The sequence below is a fragment of the Globicephala melas genome, chromosome 7 (assembly GCF_963455315.2).
Source record: "Globicephala melas chromosome 7, mGloMel1.2, whole genome shotgun sequence".
In the NCBI taxonomy this organism is placed as follows: Eukaryota; Metazoa; Chordata; class Mammalia; order Artiodactyla; family Delphinidae; genus Globicephala; species Globicephala melas.
The window spans coordinates 53,339,734-53,365,028 of record NC_083320.1 but is presented as its reverse complement, the minus strand read 5'-3'; the positions used below and the strand labels follow the sequence as shown (position 1 = coordinate 53,365,028).

The 25,295-nt window shown below is 36.7% G+C and overlaps 1 protein-coding gene across 10 annotated transcripts in view; it reads right to left on the bottom strand.

Moving 5' to 3' along the window:
* The window catches only part of ZNF385B (zinc finger protein 385B), a 390,846-nt gene that overhangs the window by 196,516 nt on the left and 169,035 nt on the right, over nt 1-25,295 (bottom strand). The window contains exon 1 of one of the 10 annotated variants that reach the window (XM_060302195.1): nt 12,622-12,643. The exons of the other annotated variants lie outside the window; for them this stretch is intronic. Coding sequence (XP_060158178.1) covers nt 12,622-12,631 — 10 coding nt within the window. The 5' untranslated portion in view covers nt 12,632-12,643. Of the gene's footprint in view, nt 1-12,621; nt 12,644-25,295 lie in introns of those variants that run through there. 10 annotated transcript variants of the gene reach the window in all.

The window sequence follows — 25,295 nt, the reverse complement described above, 5'->3', positions numbered from 1 at the left end:
AAATGACAAGTCTGCTGAGTCAAAAGGACACAGGAGTCAGCTTGAAAGAGCACCTCTTGCCTGATCCGGGATAGTTTGTACATCAAAATAAATGATTGTAAGGGGTTGTAACTCACTGGATAAAATAGGAAACCGTGACCCATATGGATAAATAAAAATACATGGAGAATCTGATGAGAAATGGACTTTTTATGGTTTCAAAGCACCTCCTCACAAAAGGCTTATTAGTTGGAAAGGGTAAAAGTACCCTATGGTAGGAAAGCCTGGCAAACACCAACTTTATCAAGAACACCATCACTAATGGGAGAAATTAAAATCATCTGAGACCTGATAGGACACAATGAGAGGAAAATAGCACTGATTTCATGATACTCCTGTGCAAGATCTATAACCTGAAGTTTATCAAAAAGAAACATTAGAAAATCCAAACTGGCCTGTAATCTTCAAAAGTCAAGATCATGAAAATTAAAAGAAAAAAAAAATGATGAGCAACTATTCCAGACTAAAGGAGACTAAATAGACATGGCAACTAAATAAAGTGAGTGATGTTGAAATGAATTCCTTAACTATAAAGCACATCATTAGGACAGCTGCCAAAATCTGAATGGTATCTGAGGAGGAGACATAGGAATGTATGTATTTTAGTTTCCCAGTTCTGAAGACTATATTGTAGTGTAGAAGGTTGACTGGTTTATAGAAAAAAAATCATAAGATACTCCAGGGCAATAGGGTAATTCAGAAAAAAAAAAAATGTTCTTGGTACTACATTGCAAATTTTCTGTAAATTTGATTTTGTTTAAAAAAGTTTTAAATGTCCTTAAAAAGAGAAAGGTAAATATGTAAGTTCTTCTATGGAAAAACCACAAGACTTTCTAGATATAGTACTAAGCAAAAAATATTAAGGTACAGAATATATCAGATGTTACTATTTGTGTGCATGCAAACATATATGCATATACAAATGTATATATGTTTGTGTGTTTTTAGTTTTTTGCTTTGTTTTACTCTGAAACAAAGCACAAAATCCATTAGCAAAGTTTGTTTGGAGCAATGAGGATTAGGGGTTTGGGGGAGAGGAAAGAAAAATTTTACCTTTTATTACATACTTTTCCATATTCTTAAGTTTTGCCATGTTTTGTTTTACTTTGATTTAAAAAAATTTAATGTTTAGCTTAATAAAATAAAATCAGTACAAAATAAATTTTAAAACATAATTCGAATCATAATATCTGTTTGCATTTCCAAATACCAGTATCCTTTCTTTCCACTTTGCTAGGCTAAGAGAAAAGAAATATCACCACTGGAGACTCAGTGCATAGCACAGAGCCTGGTACACAGTAGGCAATAATTAGCATATTGTTGAACAAATGCATGAGGCAGTAACTCATATACATAGCCATTTCACTAACATATGATTTCATCAGTTTTTGAGGTATAGGAGACCTGTGTTTACTGTTACAGTTCCTCTCTATGAAGATTCTAGAAGACTAAAGAAGTAGAGTGAGAGATCTTACTTGTAAAGATTATGTGTATATAATATGTCTTGGAAGAAAGAAATGTGTTTGAAGTATTAGAAAAGGAGATAAATTCTGATTCACATTTCATTTCATTAATCCAAAACCCCATGTTTAGGACACTGGTCTACAGAGAATCATTGCTTGGGTCTGCATATTCAGGGGCACTCACAAAGAATAGGCATATATGACAGGTGACATACGTTATTCAAGATAAGGGATGCTTGACAACAAATGAAAGCCCAAGTAACAGATATTAAAGGATAACATGATATCCTTCATGCTTGAGCTTCGTGCACAGGCTATGGGATTTTATCGTTGAAAGAGGAATCCTGTAACAAGCTGCCATTTTGAGAGTGACGTTGTGCCTTTTTCAGTCTTTTGGTTCTATCAGTAACTCACATTTATTCCATATGGTGGGTATTTCATTGCCTTTATCAGAAGTAGAAGAAAAATAAATCAATAAGGTAGGGAGGTGAGAAACCAAGACACAAAAGTCTTTTATGGTTATCTCTATAACATTATGAATTTTCTTTGAATTGATGTGTCACAGCACAAGACTTGGCTGACTGATAGCTAAACCTTTCCCTGTCTTACTAGAGAGTTAAGCGGCATTAAATCCACTAGACAATTCATACAATCATACCCTGATACAAGTAAGAATTGATTAAGGCAAAATAGCAGCATAATAGCGATCTTCAGCATCAAAATGGCCAACATTTGGAAACAATGCTTATTGATTCCCCTTTGCCACTGACATTACTCAAGGATGAAAATACGAGTACACATGGTGATTTAGCTGCATAATATAGGAGAAAGACACAGACTTGTTTAAATAATTCTGACTTTAATATCTTCAGAATACACATTTTATCCCAAGATTTTTTTTTACCATGTGAGGAAAATTTGGCAAAAGAGTCAAATTATACAGGTTGTCTGCAAAGTTAGGTAACTAACATGGGATAAAGTTATTTTTTATTATTATTTTATTGAGATATAATTGACATACAATATTATATTAGTTTCAGGTGTACAACATAATGATTCAATATTTGTGGGGATAAACTTATTTTTAAATACCATGTAAGTTATATTTTGAAACAATATGTTCAATAATGTGTTTTTAGGTGAAGGGCTTCTAACTAAATGTAAGGCAATGCAATGGCTAATCTTAAAAAAAAAAGCTACTCAACAAATACACTAACAAAAGTCCGAAAAGCCTAGAAACACAGGGAAAATAAGCTATTTGTTGTACTTTTTTAGATTAATAATTGGACATATTGCTTTCCTTTTATAGATACTTTGCCTAAAAATGTGTCCAGAGGCTAAACAAAAGCACACTGAGTGTAATATTTTAAAATGAAGCTAACATATAGTACAAAAATAAGTTTATACTCCTTCCCAAACTCATGGACACACTACACTATACAGCACATAAACCACTCAACCTCTTTCATCACAAATAAATAAATACAAAAACAAAACTAAAATTTCAGTAAGACAGTCCCTGAGACTATTTTTTATGAGAACTCCAAATAAGATCTCTAAATCTACAAGTTGATAGAGGAGGATGTGAATGGTGCTCTGTAGAAGGCATCCAAGGTCTCTACGTGCTAGAGCATCAGCAAGGTACCACGTGGATGGGCTGGTGTTAGAGTAGGAGATGAGGTGTGACCCACGCCTGTGAATATTGTGGGGAACCTAAAGAAGATTGTCCTCCTCATGGAAAGTGGTTAATATTAGTGTCCCTTCACTTTATCAGGGATACTTTTAAAAAAATCAGGGAAAAGAGAGTCAGGAAGTAATGAAAAATACATTTCATAGGAGTGCTTCTTTCAATCGTTTAGAAACATAGAAGAGCCTCACTGGGCATGCCAAAACTGTACTGCCAGAAAAAAGTTTTAGGCTCAGTTAGATTAAAAATAGGATTCTGAGATTCCTTTTCAACATGCTAGAGGATCAGCTAACCTTGGCCGAGACCAAGCATTTTAAGGTGTAGATTTGGAAACATGACAAGGGTTGTGACCTATATAGCTGGAGAGTCCATAGTTAGAACTGGTAAAATATAAAAATAAAGCCAACCATTATTAGGACAACCTTTTTACAATTATGAGGTTTCATTTTATTTCAGTGAGTATTTTTCCAGAGTATAGGTATAGCTATTCATATAAATATGTGTTCAATGGTCTCTAAAACCATACTTTCTACTGAGCCTCCTAATTCAGAGTCATGTGGTTTATCCCAAAACAATGTTAACACTGTGCTTGGAGCTGTTTCATGTGTGTTTCAGAGTTGAACAGTTTGTGCCCATGGATTCTGAGAAATGCTGCTTTTACAAGTGAGTGCTTAAGGGACTCCTATTAAATAAAAGCACACGTTACTAACAGTGAGGCTTTAAACGGCTCGCCTGAGCAGCCGGGAAGCTGGGCATTACGGTTATTAAGGCACCTCTCAGAGACACCCTCATCCAAAACAGTGGAATCATTTGCTAGTCCCATAGCCCTTGACACCCTTCCATTTGTAGTTATTTGCATATTTGCTTCCCAACTAGATGAGCAATACTCTGAACACTAAGATATTTTCTTAATTTCTCAATCACTACATAATATACTAGCATATAGTAGATGCTCAGAAATTATTTTTTGGATGAATGAATAACGCCACTAAATAGGGTACCATAAATACCTCACTTATTTATTTGGTAAAATTAACAATTCAGAATTCAGCAAAGCACCAGAAAGTGTGTCTCCAACCCCCCACCCCCAAAAGCATCAGAAGATTAAAGATTCTTAAGAGAGTCCCTACGGTCTCAAGAGTTAGTTTAGAAAAATAATTGAGGCATAAACTCCTTAAGGGCAGGAATCTTTTCTGCTTTGCTTATCTCAATATCCTCAGGGCCTTTACTGAGCATAATAGATGCTCAATAAAAATGTGTTGGGTGAATGATTACAGTAATGGTTATCTCTTTTCTAAATGCACAGAAGAATGAAAATAATGGAACTCAGAAACAGTAGCTACAGCTGCTATGAACATGGACTGCTGTGGTACATGCCACCTGACACTATCGAATACCAGTAGGCCATAAAACAGAATGATCAGAAATGCAAAAGCATGACAAGTTGGGAACATTTCTTTTAGGGGCAAACAGATCTCAGTCCTTCACTAGACCCTGTGCACAGCACAACTATTAACATTTGCATTAAGGATCCCAAGTTAAAATAAAAATTTAAAAGCCAATCAATGTCCAGAACATTCAAGAAAGCACAGAGGAATGTGATGCACTAAAGGAACATTCACATCAATTATTGTTCAAATTAAATACTAGACGGGGAAGATGTTTTGAAATGAGTTCAGGAGACCATGTGTGCCGGTTCTTCTGTGCTCCCAGAGCCTTTCTCTACTTGTTGCCCATTCTGTGTCGGAAAATGAGAGACATCTGAGTATTTCTTTCAGTCTCCTTCCTTGCCTTCTTTCTGGCAGTGGCATCTTTCTATGCTAACCACTCCCGCTGAGCAGTCTCCGATTTAGCCCACCAAACTTAGACACCTCCATCACCTCCCCTTCTCCTTCAGGAATGGAGACACTTACAGTTGGTCAACAGGAAACTTGACATCTACTGTGGACTCCCCTGAACCTTACTACCCCTCTGCAAACAGGTCCTTTGTTAAATTCTCTTTGAAAATCCCAGTTGATTATGCTTTCAGTGTTCAATCAGAACTTCGTGACTGATACACTATGGAATAGAGTCAGGTCCTTCTTCTTCCTTTGTGTGAGACTTAGATCAAATACATTAGGCACAAGTCAATTATCAAACCAAATTGTCGCTATCTCCTCCCCCCACACAAAAGTTCCCTAAAAGGCTCAAAAGACAACATGTTACCAGCAGTGGCACACATTCTCTCGTTTGAACAACAGCCCTGCTAGTGAACAAATCCAGACTGGCCTGTGACTTCCCCACATCGGTCGAGGCCACTTTAATCTTTCTGAAGGGATGTAAAATAATTGGTGATGCTTCTCCGAGTTATTCTGAAATATTTCCATAGAAAGAAACAGAGAAATGAACATGAATGAGAGGAGGCAAAGACAGTTTTAACAGAGAGATGTCATGGATCTGGTTCACCTAAATTTCAAGCAGACTACAGAGGACCACCTTGGATTTGGTGACTTAAGGGATGGAGTAGGGTGGATTGAAGCCTTGGGGCAGGGCTCTTACCCACCCTACCCAGAACATAGTAAATGGATAGTAAGCATAGGGAAGCATAGTAAATGAATGGGAAAAAGACTTGGATTGGGTTCTAATTCCAACTTTCCTGGATGAAACATCTTGATTAAGTCACTTTGGCTCTCTTACCTAAAACAGAGATGATGAAAAAGCCATATTAATTCCTCATGATGCAGTGCTTCCAAGTATGTGAAGATTATTCTAACTTCTTGGGGATGACACTGTTAGAATTCCAGATTTGGGGAATTTCACTGCTCAGTCCTCAAAGGGGCTATATTACAAATCTCACCATTTCTGCTGAAACATTTGCCTCTTCCTATCTTGAAAACTCTCAGATTCTTCCACTGGAGTGGCAGTAAGTACTCTTTTTAAATTTTATTTATTTATTTTATTTTTTGGCTGTATTGGGTCTTCATTTCTGTGCAAGGGCTTTCTCTAGTTGCGGCAAGCGGGGGTCACTCCTCATTGCGGTGCGCGGGCCTCTCACTGTCACGGCCTCTCTTGTTGCGGAGCACAGGCTCCAGATGCGCATGCTCAGTAGTTGTGGTGCAGGGGCTTAGTTGCTCCGCGGCATGTGGGATCCTCCCAGACCAGGGCTTGAACCCATGTCCCCTGCATTGGCAGGCAGATTCTCAACCACTGCGCCACCAGAGAAGCCCAGTAAGTACTCTTAAGACAATTCTATTATATATGGATTAGAGAATACCTATTATGCACCAGAACTTCCAGGCTGTTACATATGCATTCTTAATCCAACTTTGAAGCCTAATGGCTTTTTAAAGTCAAAACTTCTTCCAAAATTCTCTTGGGAGTATGATTTTTAAAGCATATAGAAACAAAATCTGAGCCAATATATTTTAAATGAGGCTCTTTGATTTCTCATATGCTTTTGAAATGTGATACTTTCTACCTTGTGGAATTCTGTTCTCTAGCTCCCTGGAAAGCTAGGAAGAGTCTTAGATAATTGCATCCTCAGTGCTTTCTGAATTCCACTGCTACTGGACTATTTCTGCCAGATAAACATGATGCCTACCTATAGCATTCTCTGGCCCTCAAACTCCTGTTTTCTGCTGTCATAGCCAAGAATTACAAAGCAGGAGCCTGGAATGGAGAACACTGCTACATGATTGCTCTGTATTAGAGGACTTTTATTACAGAAAATTGGAAACATTATTGACAAGATAAATTACCTTAAAAGAAGTTAATCTGAAAAGGCAAGGAGGGCTGTAGGATGCATTTCCGAGTTGCACATATAGCCTATTTTACCACATCACAATCCACACAATGAGAGCCCTCCTCCTTCCCCATCGGATGTTCATCTGTAGAGGTGAGTATTAATCTTGCAAAGTAAAAGAAAGCAAGATAACCTGGGAATAAGGCCAGCAGGTTAGAGTTTTAACAGATCACAAAAGCAGAACAATCATTTCAGAGAGAGAGAAGAGGGAGAGGAGAGAGAAGAGAGAAAGGAGAGGGAATGGATCGTAGATCTTCCTTTAAAGGAAACAGAAATCTTCCACTGAGTTGTATCAATACTGAAATTCACTCAACTCCACATGAATTCTCAAGTTTGATTCTCACTTGCTGATTCTATTTCCTTTCAACTAAATTTTCTGTCCTATAATTCCATACATGTTAATGAACACCTAAAAGCAAATACCATACAGAAAAAGGGAATGATAATATTCTGGGTAAAAATGATATCACAAACAGACATGAATTCCAAATGATACTGAATTCTACTGGAACTAGTGGAAATAAAACAATGACTTTACAGCTAAGTCCAACGTAGTGTTTAAAGAAAACATATTTCAACAGAACACCCAGAACAGTGAATCATTCTACATTTAATAGACTATATTAGCATCTAGAGATGTTAACGTTTAATTTAGCAAAGGACTGCCTCTGAGTCAAACAGAAAAAAGTTTAATTTAGATTTTATTCTGTTTTTGATTTATGTCAATAGGTGCGGTCACTGGTTTAAAGGAAAACCAGAAGTTTATCTTTCTTTTTATGGATAGTATTAACATTTGTCCCAGAGAGACTGCTATATTTTATGGACAGTAATACTCCTATCTCCCAAATTTAAATCTCTTTTTCTATAATAATTTTAAAAGACAGTGATTGACATAAAAAGGCACAACACATAAAATTATAGCTACTAATTGGCATACATTTATCATATACTAGACAATGTGCAGAGTGTTTTATGTACATTAATCTGATTAATCCTCATGATACTGGAATTCCACAAGGTGGACAATTATGATCCCCAAGTTAGCTAAAGACAAAGAAACCGAGGCTTAAAGAGGTTAAGCGATTTGCCAAGGGTCACAGAACAAAGAAGAGATGGAGCTGGAATTCAAATCCAAGCACATTTTGTTCTTAAGTCTTTTCCTCATTTTCTTTTATAACTAAAAAGAGTAAAAGGTACAACAAATGACCATATTTGTCTTATTAGAACATAAATACTAGTTTCAAATATAAGTACTATGCCAGACGTAAGCTACTTCATACTAAAATAAATTAAGCTAAACATCACTAATCATTAGAGAAATGCAAATCAAAACCACAATGAGGTTATCATCTCACACCCGTCAGAATGGCCATCATCAAAAAATCTACAAACAATAAATGCTGGAGAAGGTGTGGAGAAAAGGGAACCCTCCTGCCCTGTTGGTGGGAATGTAAATTGATACAGCCACGATGGAGAACAGTATGGAGGTTGCTTAAAAAGCTAAAAATAGAACTACCATATGAACCAGCAATCCCACTACTGGGTATATACCCCGAGAAAACCATAATTCAAAAGGTCATGTACCACAATGTTGATTGCAGCACTATTTACAATAGCCAGGACATGGAAGCAACCTAAATGTCCATCGACAGATTAATGCATAAAGAAGACGTGGCACTTATAGACAATGGAGTGTTACTCAGCCATAAAAAGAAATGAAATTGAGTTATTTGTGGTGAGATGGATGGACCTAGAGTCTGTCATACAGAGTGAAGTAAGTCAGAAAGAGAAAAATAAATACCATATGCTAACACATATATATGGAATCTAAAAAAAACAGTACTGATGAACCTAGTGGCAGGGCAGGAATAAAGACGCAGATGTAGAAAACAGACTTGGGGACATGGGGCGGGGGAAGGGGAAGCTGGGACGAAGTGAGAAAGTAGCATGGACATATATACACTACCAAATGTAAAATAGCTAGTGGGAAGCTGCGGCATAGCACAGGGAGATCAGCTCGGTGCTTTGTGACAACCTAGAGGGGTGGGATAGGGAGGGTGGGAGGGAGGCTCAAGAGGGAGGGGATATGGGGACACAGGTATACATATGGCTGATTCACTTTGTTGTACAGCAGAAACTAACACAACATTGTAAAGAAATTATACTCCAATAGATGTGAAAAAAAAAAGAGAAACAATTCAGTAAAATTCACACTCTATAGGCTTATAGAGTCTTTTGAGATCCTCATCTAGAGCAGTGCTTCTCAACTTTTTTTTTCATTATTGCCCTGCTTAGTGGGTCTTCTTTACAATTGTGTCTTTAATGCGATGCCCCATGAAATTTTAATACCACAGATATACCATGTCTGTTTATATACTATATCTGTGCATAAAAGGAGTACGATTTTTTTTTTTTTTTGCCCCTAGAATGAATTTTTGCCCCTTGGTGGGCAATGAGAATGCTTAATCTAGAGGATGTACCTCTTTGTTTATCCCAAACCTTCCAACCCACTAGCTATTATTTAACATTGCATGGGGTTAGGGTTTTAAATTTTTAGCTTAAAGTTTTACAGTGAGTTAAAATGCAAATTTCATAGAATATGTTGAGCCATTTGTATCTTCGTGTGAAAAGAAGAGTGGAAAGCCAGTTTGATAGGGGAAAGGAAAATGTGAGGGCCCTCCCTACCGGAGCGGGGGACGGGAGGACAGAGAGCCTCTGGCGCCAGAAAGCCTGTGTCACAACTGAGCTTCAGTCTAGTCCTGCTGAACATGCTAACATGAAGTGCTTTAAGAAGAGATGCTGGGCTTCCCTGGTGGCACAGTGGTTGGGAGTCCGCCTGCCGATGCAGGGGACACGGGTTCGTGCCCCAGTCCGGGAAGATCCCGCATGCCGCGGAGCGGCTGGGCCCGTGAGCCACGGCCGCTGAGCCTGCGCGTCCAGAGCCTGTGCTCCGCAACGGAAGAGGCCGCAGCAGTGACAGGCCCACGTACCGCAAAAAAAAAAAAAAAAAAAAAAAGAAGAGATGCTAACTTCCATTCGAGATAAACAAGAAATCTTAGTCATAAGCCACCTTAGTGACCATCATCTTACTGATTAATGTGTAAATATTAGGTTTCCTGCCTGAGAAGAATTTTCTGTTTGGTTCCTTTCAGGCCTGTTTGCATATTCCCAGTTGCTATGTGGCCAGGAACAAGAAAGTTTATGTAATGTTCCAAAGAAACTGCTCGACACCATGGCTCATTTTAACACAGGTATGAATAGAAGACAGAAATGAATTCACAAATACTTCTTTCACATGCACTGTCAAATATAACTTTTCACTCCCAGAGGCCAAAATAGTCTTAACCATTGAAGTAATTATAGCTCACAACTATAATTTAGAGTTAGTTCTGGTTGACTCTAAATTCACACAGGAAAATAATTCACTCATCTTGCTGGAACACTGGAATAAGTAGCTTTATAAAACCTATACAGTTTCAGCAATCCTAGAAAGTATGGTGAATCTAAATAGAAATCAATAGATGATAATTTAATAAGACAACAATAATAATTGTCTACCATTTATTGGTCACCAACTTAAAGGTTAAAGTACTATACTTGACACTTTATAAATATTACCTATTTAATTCTTACAGCAATCCTGTGAGATAAAAAATTATATTGTCATTTACAGAGGAAATGAATTCAGAAAGGATGGATGTTTTCCCTGAAACCACTTACCAAGTAAAGGAAGAAAGAGGAATTCAAACTCCTGTCATCTGAAGCTCATGCTTTGCCACTTTAGCCACAGTGAAATTATCTCAGTGAAATGACAGAAAGACTCACATCTGCAAACTTTATTTCCAATCAAATGGAGGACTCTTGGACAAGTGGAGAGGTAATGAATATGGTATATAACATATTTTAAGATTTTGCACGTGAGAAGCTACTGTGTAGATGATTTCAAATGAAGGACCACTTTGGTTTTTTTACATAAATGTCTTCAAGGTGGTGTTGGTCAGAATTTTCTGACTTTGAGGGTTGTAAAACATATACTTGTGTATGAAGACCTTGGTAAATGGTAAACAAAATGGCGGCTACTTCACAGAAGCATAGGTGCACTTTCCAGAGGTTGGGACTACTGTCCTAAATTGTCTACATCACTCATTCCCTATTCATGGCATTGGACCTTATGGTCTGAAGGGAGCTCCCATGTGAAGGGATGGCCCTTGTTTAAAATTTCCAGTGTATTTTATACTTGTATATAGCGCCTCCAACATGACAGGATAGTGAAAATTAAGAAGGTAGAAGTGGAATCGCAAAAACAACAAAAAAAAGTAAAGCTCTAAGAAATCAGTTTATGGAGGAGGATACCCAATGATTAGGGGCAACACTGAGGAGCCAGAACGCAGACTTGGGTCTCCTAATTCCTAGACCAGTATTTTTTTTTCATAAAAGTACACTGTTACCAAGTAGAGTAATAAATAGGCTTGAAAGTACAACAAAAGTTGACCTAAAAAATACATCAGCAATTTTAAGCTTTTTCTGTGCAAACTGACCTAATATTTAAATAATTTAAACACACTGACAACAAAGGAGAAATATAATTTATCTTTAAACTACTAACATGATTATGCTTACTGTGTCCCAAATGGATTATCAAATATCCCTGTATAGGACATTGTGAGTAGCTCCAAAATAAAGGCTGAAATTGTTCTCACATGTGAAGTAATGTGTGCAACTGGTCAAAGTATAACCACTGCAATAAAAGACGTCTTCACTTAATTTTCTGGAGATTTCAGATGTTGGTTTAGCCTTTATTAACTGGAAAATTCCTCTACTCTTTGTATACTTACTGACATATTCTATGAGGAAGATGTTTGTTTTCCAAGTAAATAACCCAAGCCATAAAGTTCAGCCAGTGTTTCACAATATTAACTTGACAATAAAGCATTTTATCAATGAAACATTTTTTAAATGTTTATGTAGCCTCCAATCAAATTCTTATTTAATTATGCTCCTCTGAGAAAACTTCCTATATCAGATCTTTGACAGGTTTTGTCAGATTTCTCTCAAGACTAATGCATGCAAATGCTACATTTAAAAATATATTGTATAAGATATAATAGTGAACATTACTAAAGAGATGCAGCATACAAACACTTTACCTTTTCAATGTTCTACTACTTAAAACTAATTTTATAGCTGACAACCTAGGCATTTCCATATATTTTAAATATTAATAAAATAATCATGTAGAACCGGCCCTTTCTAGAAGACTGATCATAGCATTTTAACAACATATGGAAGTCCAACATTTTAAAAACAGAAGTCATGTTAGCACTCGGTTCACGAAGACTCTGTTGTCTATAACAACTACTGATTAAACCCCAAAATGTTGCGCTCATCTTAATGGAAGGAAAAACATTGAGGTATGCTAGTCATAACAGCTTCCTTAACTTAGAGACACATTTTCAACATTATTCTAAATTGCTAAACCTCATCACCCCAAATCCTAGGAGGACAAATAATAATAAGTAATCATGGCATTTGCCCAGCACTGTATGAAATCTATACAAATCTGGAAAATTACAGCTAAAGCCAAGTATACCTCCAGATGTATTCCCTATCACTTTAGAACAAATCCACCATTTGGAAGTTATGTTACTTACCTAGAAGCATGTTTGTTAGCAATAGTCAATTCAGCCAGTCTGTAATCTCTGTATGAACAAAGGTATCAAGAGGTGAGAAGTATGTTAACCTGCCGCACGTTTTATTACAGAGAGAGTATGAGCCTTTACAGACTCTTCCTTCTATCCTAAGTCTGCTGGAGTACTGGACTGACTCCACTCACTCGCTGTGGACCTTGGTTGAAACTAACAAACAATACAGTGACTGTCAGTTGATGCTGCCTTCTCAGCCCAGAGAGCCAAAAAAAATTATGGAAAAGTAGGTTACTTCACTGGAGTTGGAGATGTGAATTCTGAATTTATCATGCTGTTTCTTTAAAATTCCAAGTAGCATTTTCTACTAAATTCACAAATAAAAAAAGTAAAAACGCATGCAAATAAGCTTACAAAATCATATTTTAAAAATCTAACTACCTGCTTTTCCCCCCAATGTTTCTTTTTCCTCTAAGAATTTAAAATAACATTTAGCTCTAAACTAAAAAGAAATTCTTCTGCAAAATAAACTCTGTATAATATATGTGTTTTTAGGGAAGACTGTACGTTAAAATTATATCACTCATCATTAAGGATCAGAGAATGCAAATATGTTTATTATTTGGTGTTATGAGCTTGAGGCTCCAATGAGATTTCGGTTTCACAAAGGATTGTTTGTTTGACTCCAATACAGAGATAATTATTTCTGAAATAGGTTTCTCCTGAGAGAACAAACCTTACAGTTTTAAAGCAATAAGGATATTGCAGTGAACATTTAACAAAGGAATATCTCATTTCTATTTTTCTACTGGATATGAATTAACAATTTAAAAAGAGAAAAATCTGTCTGAGCTCAAAGGAAGAACACACAACATGCCAGCCAGCACTAAAGCCAGTAAGTTGAATGTGATTTCTGAGACTATGTTTTCTAAAGTAGAAAATCAAATGCATATCCAAATATCACATATTTTTGCAACTGTTTTTAAATCATCCTGCAGCGGATATTACCTTTTACATATAATGACAGTGGACACCAATTAAACTATATATACCTTCCCAGGGTCCAGATACTTGAGCAGTGAAGTTTTACAGGTATTCATTCATGTTTCTGTATTTTCCTATTAAAGATAATCTGGGGATTCAACTTTTACATGATTAGCTACTCTTATTTTGGTTAAAGTAGGTTAAAAGTTAAAAATAAGAAAAGTGAGAGAAAGCCTGAGAAATAAATCTAGGAAGGAAGAGAACAAAGGGAGACAGTTGGCCAAGGATGATAATGATAAAACATACCAAAGTCTGGGGGTTTTTGGCCATTGTAAAATGTAGGCCTTTTGTATATTAAATATATATATTTGGATGTAGTGATCTGACGGATTACATGCATAAATTTTCATATTGGGTAAACCAAGTTTCAATAAGTACAGGGGTATGTGTGTGTGTATGTTTATATTAATAAACACTTCTCTATAAATGTGGAAGGAGGCCTCTCTCCCTGCCCTTGACTCTCCATTCGCTTTAACCTAATGGTTGTCACACCTGAGCGACATCAGAATTCCCCCAAGGGTTTGTTAAAACAGACTGCTGGGGCTTCCCCGGTGGCGCGGTGGTTGAGAGTCCGCCTGCCGATGCAGGGGACACGGGTTCGTGCCCCAGTCCGGGAAGGTCCCACATGCCGCGGAGCGGCTGGGCCCGTGAGCCATGGCCGCTGAGCCTGCACGTCTGGAGCCTGTGCTCCGCAACGGGAGAGGCCACAACAGTGAGAGGCCCGCGTACCGCAAAAAAAAAACAACAGACTGCTGGGTCCGACCCCTAGAGTTTCTGATTCAGTCTGTCTAGGGTAGAGCCTGAGAATTTACATTAGAACAAATTCCCAGGTGATGTTGATGCTTCTGTCCTGGGACCACACTTTGAAAACCGTTGCTCTAGTAAATTATGTTATCCTAGCATCTAGCATGAGAACATTTCCACTGTAAATTGTTTATTACCATATTACATAGATTCTAAGGTCTTTTCCCCCACATTTTCACAGCTCTGAATCAGGATGTATCTATAATTAATCACACCTTATAATAACTATGCAAAATGCAGCACTCACAACTGTAATGGTCAGTGTCAGTGTCTGCATGGACTTGGTCATAGCTGTTCATATTGTCTCTTCAGTTGAGTGATATCATTTTTGAATGATATCATATGTTGAGTTTGCTATTTAAAAATGTTTTTGTTTGAATCTATGCTTTAAAAAACCCCACTATGATTTGATTTTAAAAATAAGTCATTGCATACAAAGATGAAATACAAACAGGTGTGACATATGTATTTATTAGTGAAGCAAATGTTAATTACTGGAGAAATGACAGCAATTTCAGACTTTCTTAGAAAGCAGCATTCTATTCCATTAGAGGATAGAAGAAAAGTAAGCATAAGTGTAAGTAACTATGGTACCTGTAAAAGTTTTGCTTATCACAGGCCCAGTAATGCAACTGAAGGTAGAAGAAATTGCAAAATTCCTCTGAGTAGGAATTTCAAAGTGATGAGTTGGTGTGAATAATTCACAGGTCCAGAGGGACTCTCTTTAAGGCTCTGAGTCATAGTTTATTGACAGTATTTTGTTTCTGTCTTAGTGATGAAGTAATGATGTGACTCAAAATTAAGAAAACCTTAGGTTTGACAAAACATATTATTGGGAAATAAAACAATCACCCCTGTTAGCAGCTATTTAAAAATTAATGATCAATGAGTTGATTTAACGCAGGTTTTTGCTGTTGTTGTTCCAAGTGTGGTATGGAAAAGCCCAAAGAATCACAAGGATGCCTGCTAGAAATACATATATTTGGGACTACCAGAGATCTATTGACTCAAATTGCTTTGGTTTGAGAACAACTGACCATTTCACCTCCAAGTAAATAGCAATTTAATAAGAATGACACCACTGGAGGACTCCCAAATGTTAGTGGTAATAATATATTTCTGAAAAAAAAACTACCTTTGACTCCAAATCAATTACAATAAACCATTGATACTGCCTAAATGAGTAAAGCTATACATGGACACCTCTGTGACAGTTTATCCCCATAGGAAGTTTTAAAAACTAAAACACCAAAATGCATACATATTCCAGTGGCCCTTAGTGAAAGCAGAAGAGAAAAAGCCAGAGGCAAAGGTGCATGCTCATCTGACCAGACCCAAAGCAAGTAATGCTTGACAGGAGGGCGTGATACTAGGAAGGACACAGAAGCACTATATCTCTACATCAGAGACGCCAACCCCTGACCCCAGGGGTTATATAGTGGAGTACCCATATAACCCTCCAGTGGTGTGAAGGATTTGAAAGAAATGGTAAGATAACCAGGATGTAATTGACCAGCTGGAAAGCTGCCCAACATCACTGAGTCTGTTTCCTGAGTAACAGAATAAAGGTACTGTTAGAGTAGATTTCTATGGTCCATCTTAGCTCTAAAATTATGTAATGTTTAAAAGCTTTCATAAAATGGTGTGGCCTCTTTCAAAGTTTTATTAGGAAAAAACTTATAAAAGCAAATGACTGATTAATCCAAGAAAAAGGGCACTTGTGATGGTTTGAATTGTGTCTCCTCCTCCTCCCCATTCATATATTGAAGATACTAATGCCCAGTATTTCGGAACGTGATCTTATTTGGAGATAAGGTCTTTACAGAGGTAATCAAGTTAAAATGAGGTCATTAGGATGGGCCCTCATCCATTATGACTGGTGTCTTTATAAAGATAGAAATTTGGATGTGGATAGGTACAGACGGAGACAATGTGTAGAGACACAGGGAAAAGATGGCCATCCACCAGCCAAGGAGAGAGACCTGAAACAGATCCTTTCCTCAGAGCTCTCAGAAGGAACTAACGCTTCTGACACCTTGGATTCAGAATTCTAGCCTCCAGGACTGTGAGATGATAAATTTTTGTCGTTAAAGCCACCCAGTTTGTAGTACTTTATTCCAACAGCCCTAGGAAACAACACAGCATTGATACCAGGTCCTTGATGTTAAGTCTACGTTAACTTCATAAAAGGTATTGGAGACTGACCACCACTCACTCTCTTTCTCTAAGAAGTTGCAATAGCAGTAGGAGTAGCTATTTTTGGAAAGTTAGTTACAACTCAGATGTTTTATATTTGTTCTTTCTTTAAGGTTTCTTAGGTTTCTAAGGTTTCTTTCTTTAAGGTTCCTGATTAGGGTGGTCCTGCATTTGTATATTTAAGTAGGTTTTAAGTAGCTGTTTTGTTTTTTCTCATACTTGCTTTACTCTCTGTGTTTTCTACTCCACTAATACTTGCTTTTGTCTTTATTAACATCTGCTTCCTAACTTCTTCTGATTAATTATTATTTTTTTTTTTTTGCGGTACGCGGGCCTCTCACTGTTGTGGTCTCTCCCGTTGCGGAGCACAGGCTCCAGACGTGCAGGCTCAGCGGCCATGTCTCACAGGCCCAGCTGGTCTGCAGCATGTGGGATCTTCCCGGACCGGGGCACGAACCCGTGTCCCCTGCATCGGCAGGCGGACTCTCAACCACTGCGCCACCAGGGAAACCCCCTTCTGATTAATTTTGATATACTTCTTCTGGTTTTTAAGATGCATACATGCCTCATTTATTTTCAATTTTTGTTTTTTAATATGAAAAACCATTTAAGAGCACAGTTTTTGATAAGACGTTTTCCCTTCCATTAACTTTTAGATAATCTATCATTTTAAGTTTTGATTTTCCTCTTCTCTCCTTACTTGATGGTTAATAGGACTGAGAGATAGAAATAACATGTTATCTTTTATTCTATCTTTAGTATTAATTAATTTAGTTTGGCCTTGGGCCAATCACTTACTTTCCATGAGCTTCTGTGAAATTGGCTGTGTGAGGATCAAACCAACTATGACAATATTTGAAACAATAAATTGCTGTACAAATTTAAGTGATTGTTTTAATTATTTTTGACCAACTCACTATACATAAGGAAATTAGGGTAACCCTTGGGGACATCAGAATTGCTTAACTTCAGAGTTTTAACTTTTCATTTCTGTTTGGTGTATTATTAATCATCTCAAATTGTCTATAAGTTTATAATTTTATGGAAAAATGGCAATAATTCACCTGCTAGTTCAGTTTTAGTCGATGAATTTCTTCCAAGGAGAGAAACTGTTTTAAAAATCCATCTCCTGAAATAATCAGTCATTACCATTTAAGAGTGGGAACAAATGGAACTAGCATTTACCTAAAGCCAGTTATGTGTCAGGCACTCTTTTAGGTGTTTTACATTCAATTCTTATAACAACCGTTGCACAGATGAAGATACTAAGAGAGAATAAGTAAATTGCCCAAGGTCATAAATCTTCCAATCCGGTGCTCCCTCCAAGCTCCCTCCCTACAAGGACAAGTGAATTCAGACAGCAGGGTTGAACTAAAGTTTTTAATCTAATGATGTCCAGAGAATGTAAAATATTGCTTCTTTTATAAAACATTTTTAAGTAAAAGTGTTTCAAAAAAGCAATAGTCCTTTTGTTTCTCTTTGATATTTTTTTCTTCAGAAGAGATTTTTACTTTCCTTTAGGGGAGAATGAAAGTATCTGAGAGCAATCATTTTACTTTGAACTACACCATTATTTCAGAATTTTCTATCATGCTGAATATTAAGTTTTAGCACATCTTATGTATTAATTCAAGAGTTCTTATATTTAGTATCTAAAATACATGTAAAATTCTTTAGTAGCGTTCATTTTTAATATTTAGTGCTCAGTTTTTACTTAAGACCACCTAAAGGTATTAACTACTATTATTTCTGGTGAGATTATGCTTAACTGAGTCAAAACTGTAGCCTAATCAGCTTTGCAATTTTCTACAGGTACAGCTCTCTGTAGAGCTTTTAAAGACCATTACTACTAACTAGGCTGGTACTTATTTGAATAGAGTGAACATTTAGGGAGTTATATGAGTTCTGAGTGTGAGAATCCAGAATGGACTCAAAAAAGAGCAATAAAGAATAAGAAGAAATGATTACAACTGTTGTATTAGTGAAGATGTTCATGACATTATATGTAATCACAAACACATAGAAACATCCTAAATGCTCAATAGCAGAGGAATGGGTGTGTTGATAGTGTGAAATATTACAAAATACATTCAGTAACATAGGAAAATGTTCATATTATGAAATATTACAAAATATGTTAAGTGACATACGTCACTATATAACAAGTGGGAGAAACTGTAGAACTGGATATACGATAGAGGTCACATATGTAAATAAAAAAGCATATTCTAGATGTACGTGAATGTTTGTATATGTGCATAGCTACAGAAACATGTTTAGAAGAAAATACCAGAAAATATGTTAAACACTGCAGGTTTATTGAAAATTTTACTTTATTGTCTACTCTTTTCTGTATTGTTACATTTTTTGTACTAAACTGAAAAAAAACCCCTCATATTAAAAACTGCATTGGGGGTATTTGGCTATTTAAAAGAAAATTTATATGATTTCCAAAAACAGGGAGGCAGAACTAGCTAACCTAGACAATCTCACTTAAAAAAACTTATAGTAGGTAAATGTTGAGAACTAGTTAAGTTCTCAAGTTTCTTTTGGGCCCTAATGATCCTCGGATTTGACAGGAGTAAGGGCAAGCGTGGGACTAATAAACACATGCCAGAGGCTTACCTTGATCACTGTTACAGTGCAAATGTATAGTAAGTGGTGTGAAATAAACAGGATAAAAGGGAATGAGGATAATGGTAATACAATATTTATAAGGAGCTTCAGCCATCAATTCTCAGAGCTCCTCAGTGATTCAATCTCTTCGTCTGTAGTATCTGCATCCATATAGATGAGTATCAAGAGCCTGCAGAGAGGTGATGGTGGGAATCCAGCCCACGGATAGGCTTAACATGCATGATTTCTTCCAAAGCATTAAATCTTTTTAACCACTATGGTATCATTGCCATTTTTACCCAAGTATTTAACTTATATGAAAGAAATAATTTATATGCCCTTAAATAACATGGCCCTCATTAAACTATTTATCCTCTATCAATGTCATCAGAAGATTTCCATGACAATATAGTGACATATAGTTAACATGGTTCAGACATATCAGATCTCTGCACAACTGGACACATCAAAAGAATTACCATGTCATCAATGATGCTACCAGACAGAGCACCTGCTCCCCTCCCACATTAGATAGCAGACGTTCAAATAATACCATGTAGATTTTCTTAAGCTGGATACTGAGATGTGCCAAGTTTTTCAATAGGGTTAAATCAGAAATGTTATAACTTTTTCTTTTCATTAAAAAAAGAAATCTCTACCTGCCTAATAGGCACCCACTCTACCTTGCTTATTTTTATGCAGAGGCAGCCTGTCCTCTCAGAGGCAGAGTTTGCCTAGGGCAGCAAAATGTTCTGTGACTGTTGATCCCATGTGAGTGATCGCCAGCTGGGAGGAATGTGCTTTTTCTAGTGTGCCTACGGCATATATTTGGAAAGAGATAGACAAGACCATAAAACTTTGGACAAGTTGGAAAATTCTGAAGTGAGATGATGTTCTGCAAGCAAAAATATTTAGGTACGTCTAACTTCAGGAGATGAAACCCAAAGGGATTTAAAGGTTTGCTCTCCATGAACATAAAATATAAATAAATAAATAAACAAACAAATAAATATCACCAATGTGTTTTGCTTTCTTTCAAGAGCTGCTTACAGTAGATGTTTGAAAACAAGACTGAAAAACATTTAAAACATTCTATAAAAGGTGAGTTCATTGACATCTAAAATGGCTGAAATATAGTTTTAGAGGCATATGGGTAGAGCTTCCCCACATCTGACCTACATTGTTAAATTTTTATTAGTAATATACTTTTCCAAGATAACTTACATATATAAACTGTAAACCATACTAATGAGAAAAAGATAAATTTTGCTTTATCCAGGGGCTGAGTCTACTTGCTTTAAAATGAAAACGGTATGGAGGTTCCTCAGAAAACTAAAAACGGAGTTACCATATGATCCAGCAACCTCACTCCTGGGCATATAATTGGACAAAACTATAATTCAAAAAGATACATGCACCCCTATGTTCATAGCAGCACTATTCACAATAGCCAACACATGGGAACAACCTAAATGTTCATCAACAGATGAATGGATAAAGAAGATGTAGTACATATATACAATGAAATACTACTCAGTCATAAAAAAGAATGAAATAATGCCATTTGCAGCAACATGGATGAAACTAGAAATTATCATACTAAGTGAAGTAAGTCAGAAAGAGAAAGACAAATACTACAGCATATCACTTATATGTGGAATCCAAAATATGACACAAATGAACCTATCTATGAAGCAGAAACAGACTCAAAGACATAGGGAACAGACTTCTGGTTGCCAAGGGAGACGAAGTTGGGGGTGGTAGACTGGGAGTTTGGGGTTAGTAGATGCAAACTGTTACATATAGACTGGATGGACCACAAGGTCCTACTGTATGGCACAGGAAACAATATTCAGTGTCCTGGGATAAACCATAATGGAAAAGAATTTTAAAAAGAATGTACACATATGTATAACTGAGTCACTTTGCTGTACAATAGAAATCAACACAACACTGTAAATCAACTATACTTCAATTAAAAAAAAAAGTACCAAAAATAAAAGTAGTTTCATCAGGAAAAAAATAAAATAAAATGCACTTTTAAGAAAAGATTTAACAAATGTTTTGAATTTTTGAATGCATGTCATATAATCATAGACTCTCAATACTGAAAATGACTCTAAAACCATCTCATTTTATTAATGAAGAAACTGAGATCCAGAAGGACAAATTATCCTGCTTACTGTCATATAGCTGGTGGAGGGAAAAATCATAAGAATATTTATTCATTCTCCAAATCTTTATTGAGTACCATTCTGTGCCAGGCACTGCTCTGAGTGCAGAGGCTACAGGAGCCCTGCTCAGGGAACTTACATTAGACTAAAGTTTACTGATTCTGATCACAAAGCTCTTTTCATTTGCTCATGTACTTCTCTCGCCAAAAGGGCTAATCTATACAATTTATGAGGAGGCTCCAATGTCTGATAAAAATGCCTGTGTTTTGTTTTTTTTCCACCTGGATTCATCTATCATGGTTGTTTTCTTGAAGATTTACCTGTATTAAAGATTTATCCATATTAAAAACAAAACCAGCAGATCTTTATGTTATGTGTCTTTCCATGGACAACGTGCATAATAAGATTTGTATTATGTTTTTTATTATATCAATGTAACATATTTGGGATATAATGGCATAATATAACTGGTAATATTTCAATTTTTTATCTCTGAGTCCCCCGAAAAGAGAAAAATTCTGAGATTCAGAGATAATGATTTGCTATTTCTTTCTCAACTTAATCTTAGGTACCTCCATTAACAGTCAGCAGTTATCATATTATGATTCAAGTGAATGATTTAGAGAAACATCTATATAATATCAAATGATCTTGTATTCGCCTGCAACTACAGGGTAACTCAGGAAGAATTCTGACTTCTGATTTTATTCAGTAGGATTCTGCAGAAATCATGTGCTGCACATATATTGCAACTTTTAGCAGGAAAAGCCTTAGATAACCCCATTTTGTAATTAAGGCAGAATACAAAGCATGCTTCCAGGGCTTGTCAGGGCCCAGCCTCTTCTGCATAACGTGAACCCCCTTTGTATCACATGACTCTATCCTATTCCAGCCACAGCTGATGGGGCCAGGACCAGGTATAGATAGCTGATTCAGGGACACCTACTCATCAGAAACATTCTAGGTGGTGTGGTTCAAAACATGACAATCAATCCTTCAGGAGTTGATTAGATGAGAAACTGGTAACATAAGTGTGGGAAGACCAGGTTCACTGGGGGTCATCTTCAAGCCTAAGTTTATGAGGAAGAAGGACAGGTGACTAAAGAGAGAAGAGAGCATACGGGGCTGAAAAGGCAGAAGACTGTGAGAGGTAGAGAATTCCTCTGAGAGAAAAGACGGTTCCTAGTGGTTTCCAGTTGACACCAGTTTCCACGAGCCCCATCTTGCTCCAATCATTGGCTTTGCATTTCCTGAGATTGGCTGTTGTAGCCTACAACAAATCTCCTCTTTCTTAAGTTACCCTGAGTCTCGCCTGCAAACAAATAAACCCTGGCCGAGAGAAATAGCCTTTCATGCACCTACACTTAGTTTTTACCACAAAAGGAAAAGAGCAAAAGTCAGTCACATATGACAGACTCAATTCCTCTTACATCTCTGAAGGATCACCCTAACCATAAGTCAATTTGGGGCACTGGTTACTATATCATTAATTTTTAATGACATGGTAGTATTTAATAATTTCTACAACCTTCTAAATATAAAATTATATGAGGGTTACCAAAGACCATAGTACTGAATTAAGCTTTTCCAATTTTCAACTTCCAAATAGTTTTTGATGATGCTCATAATATCAATAAATACCTCACCTCTTTCCTGTTCTCTATCAAAGGCACTGGAAAACAGGCACCCAAGAAAACCACAGTAAGAGTAGTCTTCTGGTTTGCCATGGTTCTGATACTTTTACCAAAGTGCTGCTTTCTGGATATTTTTCCAAGTGAATTTTGCTCCTAAAGTAGCCTATTCAGGAGGACTTTTTCCTTTATTCCCCATCTAATTAGTCATTGATTCTCCTCAAACTAAATGGATGAGAAAACATATTTTCTCCTTTGTTTTACTTTCAAAGATTTAATCCAAGTATTTTTCACTACTTGTTCATCTTTATCACACAGTTCCAATAGCAAACACAGGTCTTTTCTTCTTCTTCTGTATTTCTTTTGCTCCTGTTGGGAACAAGGTCTACAAAAATTACAGTTCCCAACTCATAAGCTAGAAAAAAAATTATTCTTCATAATGTAAAGAAAACATCATTCTCAGCCAATGCAAGTGCTTTAATTCAAAAGATTTATTAAAATGATGAAGTAGCTATTGTTCAGCTATAGCTTTGAGCCATCTGAAGCATTTTACTTTGTTTGGGGTTTGCCAAATTCAGGGAAAATGAAAACTTTTGGACAGTTAAAAGGGGAAATATTGTACAAAATTAACGCACAGAAATCTCCTGCATTCCTATACACTAATGATGAAAAATCTGAAAGAGAAATTAAGGAAACACTCCCATTTACCACTGCAACAAAATGAATAAAATACCTAGGAATAAACGTACCTAAGGAGACAACTATAAGACACTGATGAAAGAAATTAAGGACGATACAAACAGATGGAGAGATATATCATGTTCTTGGATTGGAAGAATCAATATTGTGAAAATGATTCTCCTATCCAAAGCAATCGACACATTCAATGCAATCCCTATCAAACTACCAATGGCATTTTTCACAGAACTAGAACAAAAAGTTGCACAATTTGTATGGAAACACAAAAGACCCTGAATAGCCAAAGCAATCTTGAGAAAGAAAAACGGAGCTGGAGGAATCAGGCTCCAAGACTTCAGACTATACTACAAAGCTACAATAATCAAGACAGTATGGTACTGGCACAAAAACAGAAATACAGATCAACGGAACAGAATAGAAAGCCCAGAGATAAGCCCATGCACCTGTGGTCACCTTATATTTGATAAAGGATGCAAGAATATACAATGGAGAAAGACAGCCTCCTCAATAAGTGGTGCTGGGAAAACGGGACAGCTACAGGTAAAAGAATGAAATTAGAACACTCCCTAACACCATGCACAAAAATAAACTCAAAATGGATCTAAATGTAAGGCCAGACCTAAATGTAAGGCCAGACACTATCAAAATCTTAGAGGAAAACATAGGCAGAACACTCTATGACATAAATCACAGCAAGGTCCTTTTTGACCCACCTCCTAGAGTAATGGAAAGAAAAACAAAAATAAGCAAATGGGACCTAATGAAACTTAAAAGCTTTTGCACAGCAAAGGAAACCATAAACAAGATGAAAAGACAACCCTCAGAATGGGAGAAAATATTTGCAAATGAAGCAACTGACAAAGGATTAATTTCCAAAATTTACAAGCAGCTCATGCAGCTCAATATCAAAAAACAAACAACCTAATCCAAAAATGGGCAGAAAACCTAAATAGATGTTTCTCCAAAGAAGATACACAGATTGTCAACAAACACATGAAAGGATGCTCAACATCACTAATCATTAGAGAAATACAAATCAAAACTACAATGAAGTATCAACTCACACTGGTCAGAATGGCCATCATCAAAAAATCTACAAACAATAAATGCTGGAGAGGGTGTGGAGAAAAGAGAACCCTCTTGCACTGCTGGTGGGAATGCAAATTGATATAGCCACTATGGAGAACAGTATGGAGGGTCCTTAAAAAACTAAAAATAGAACTACCATATGACCCAGCAATCCCACTACTGGGCATATACCCTGAGGAAACCATAATTCAAAAAAAGTCATGTACCAGTGTTCACTGCAGCTCTATTTACAATAGCCAGGACATGGAAGCAACCTAAGTGTCCATCAACAGGTGAATGGATAAAGAAGATGTGGCACATATACACAGTGGAATATTACTCAGCCATAAAAAGAAATGAAATTGAGTTATTTGTAGTGAGGTGGATGGACCTCAAGTCTGTCATACAGAGCGAAGTAAGGCAGAAAGAGAAAAACAAATACCGTATGCTA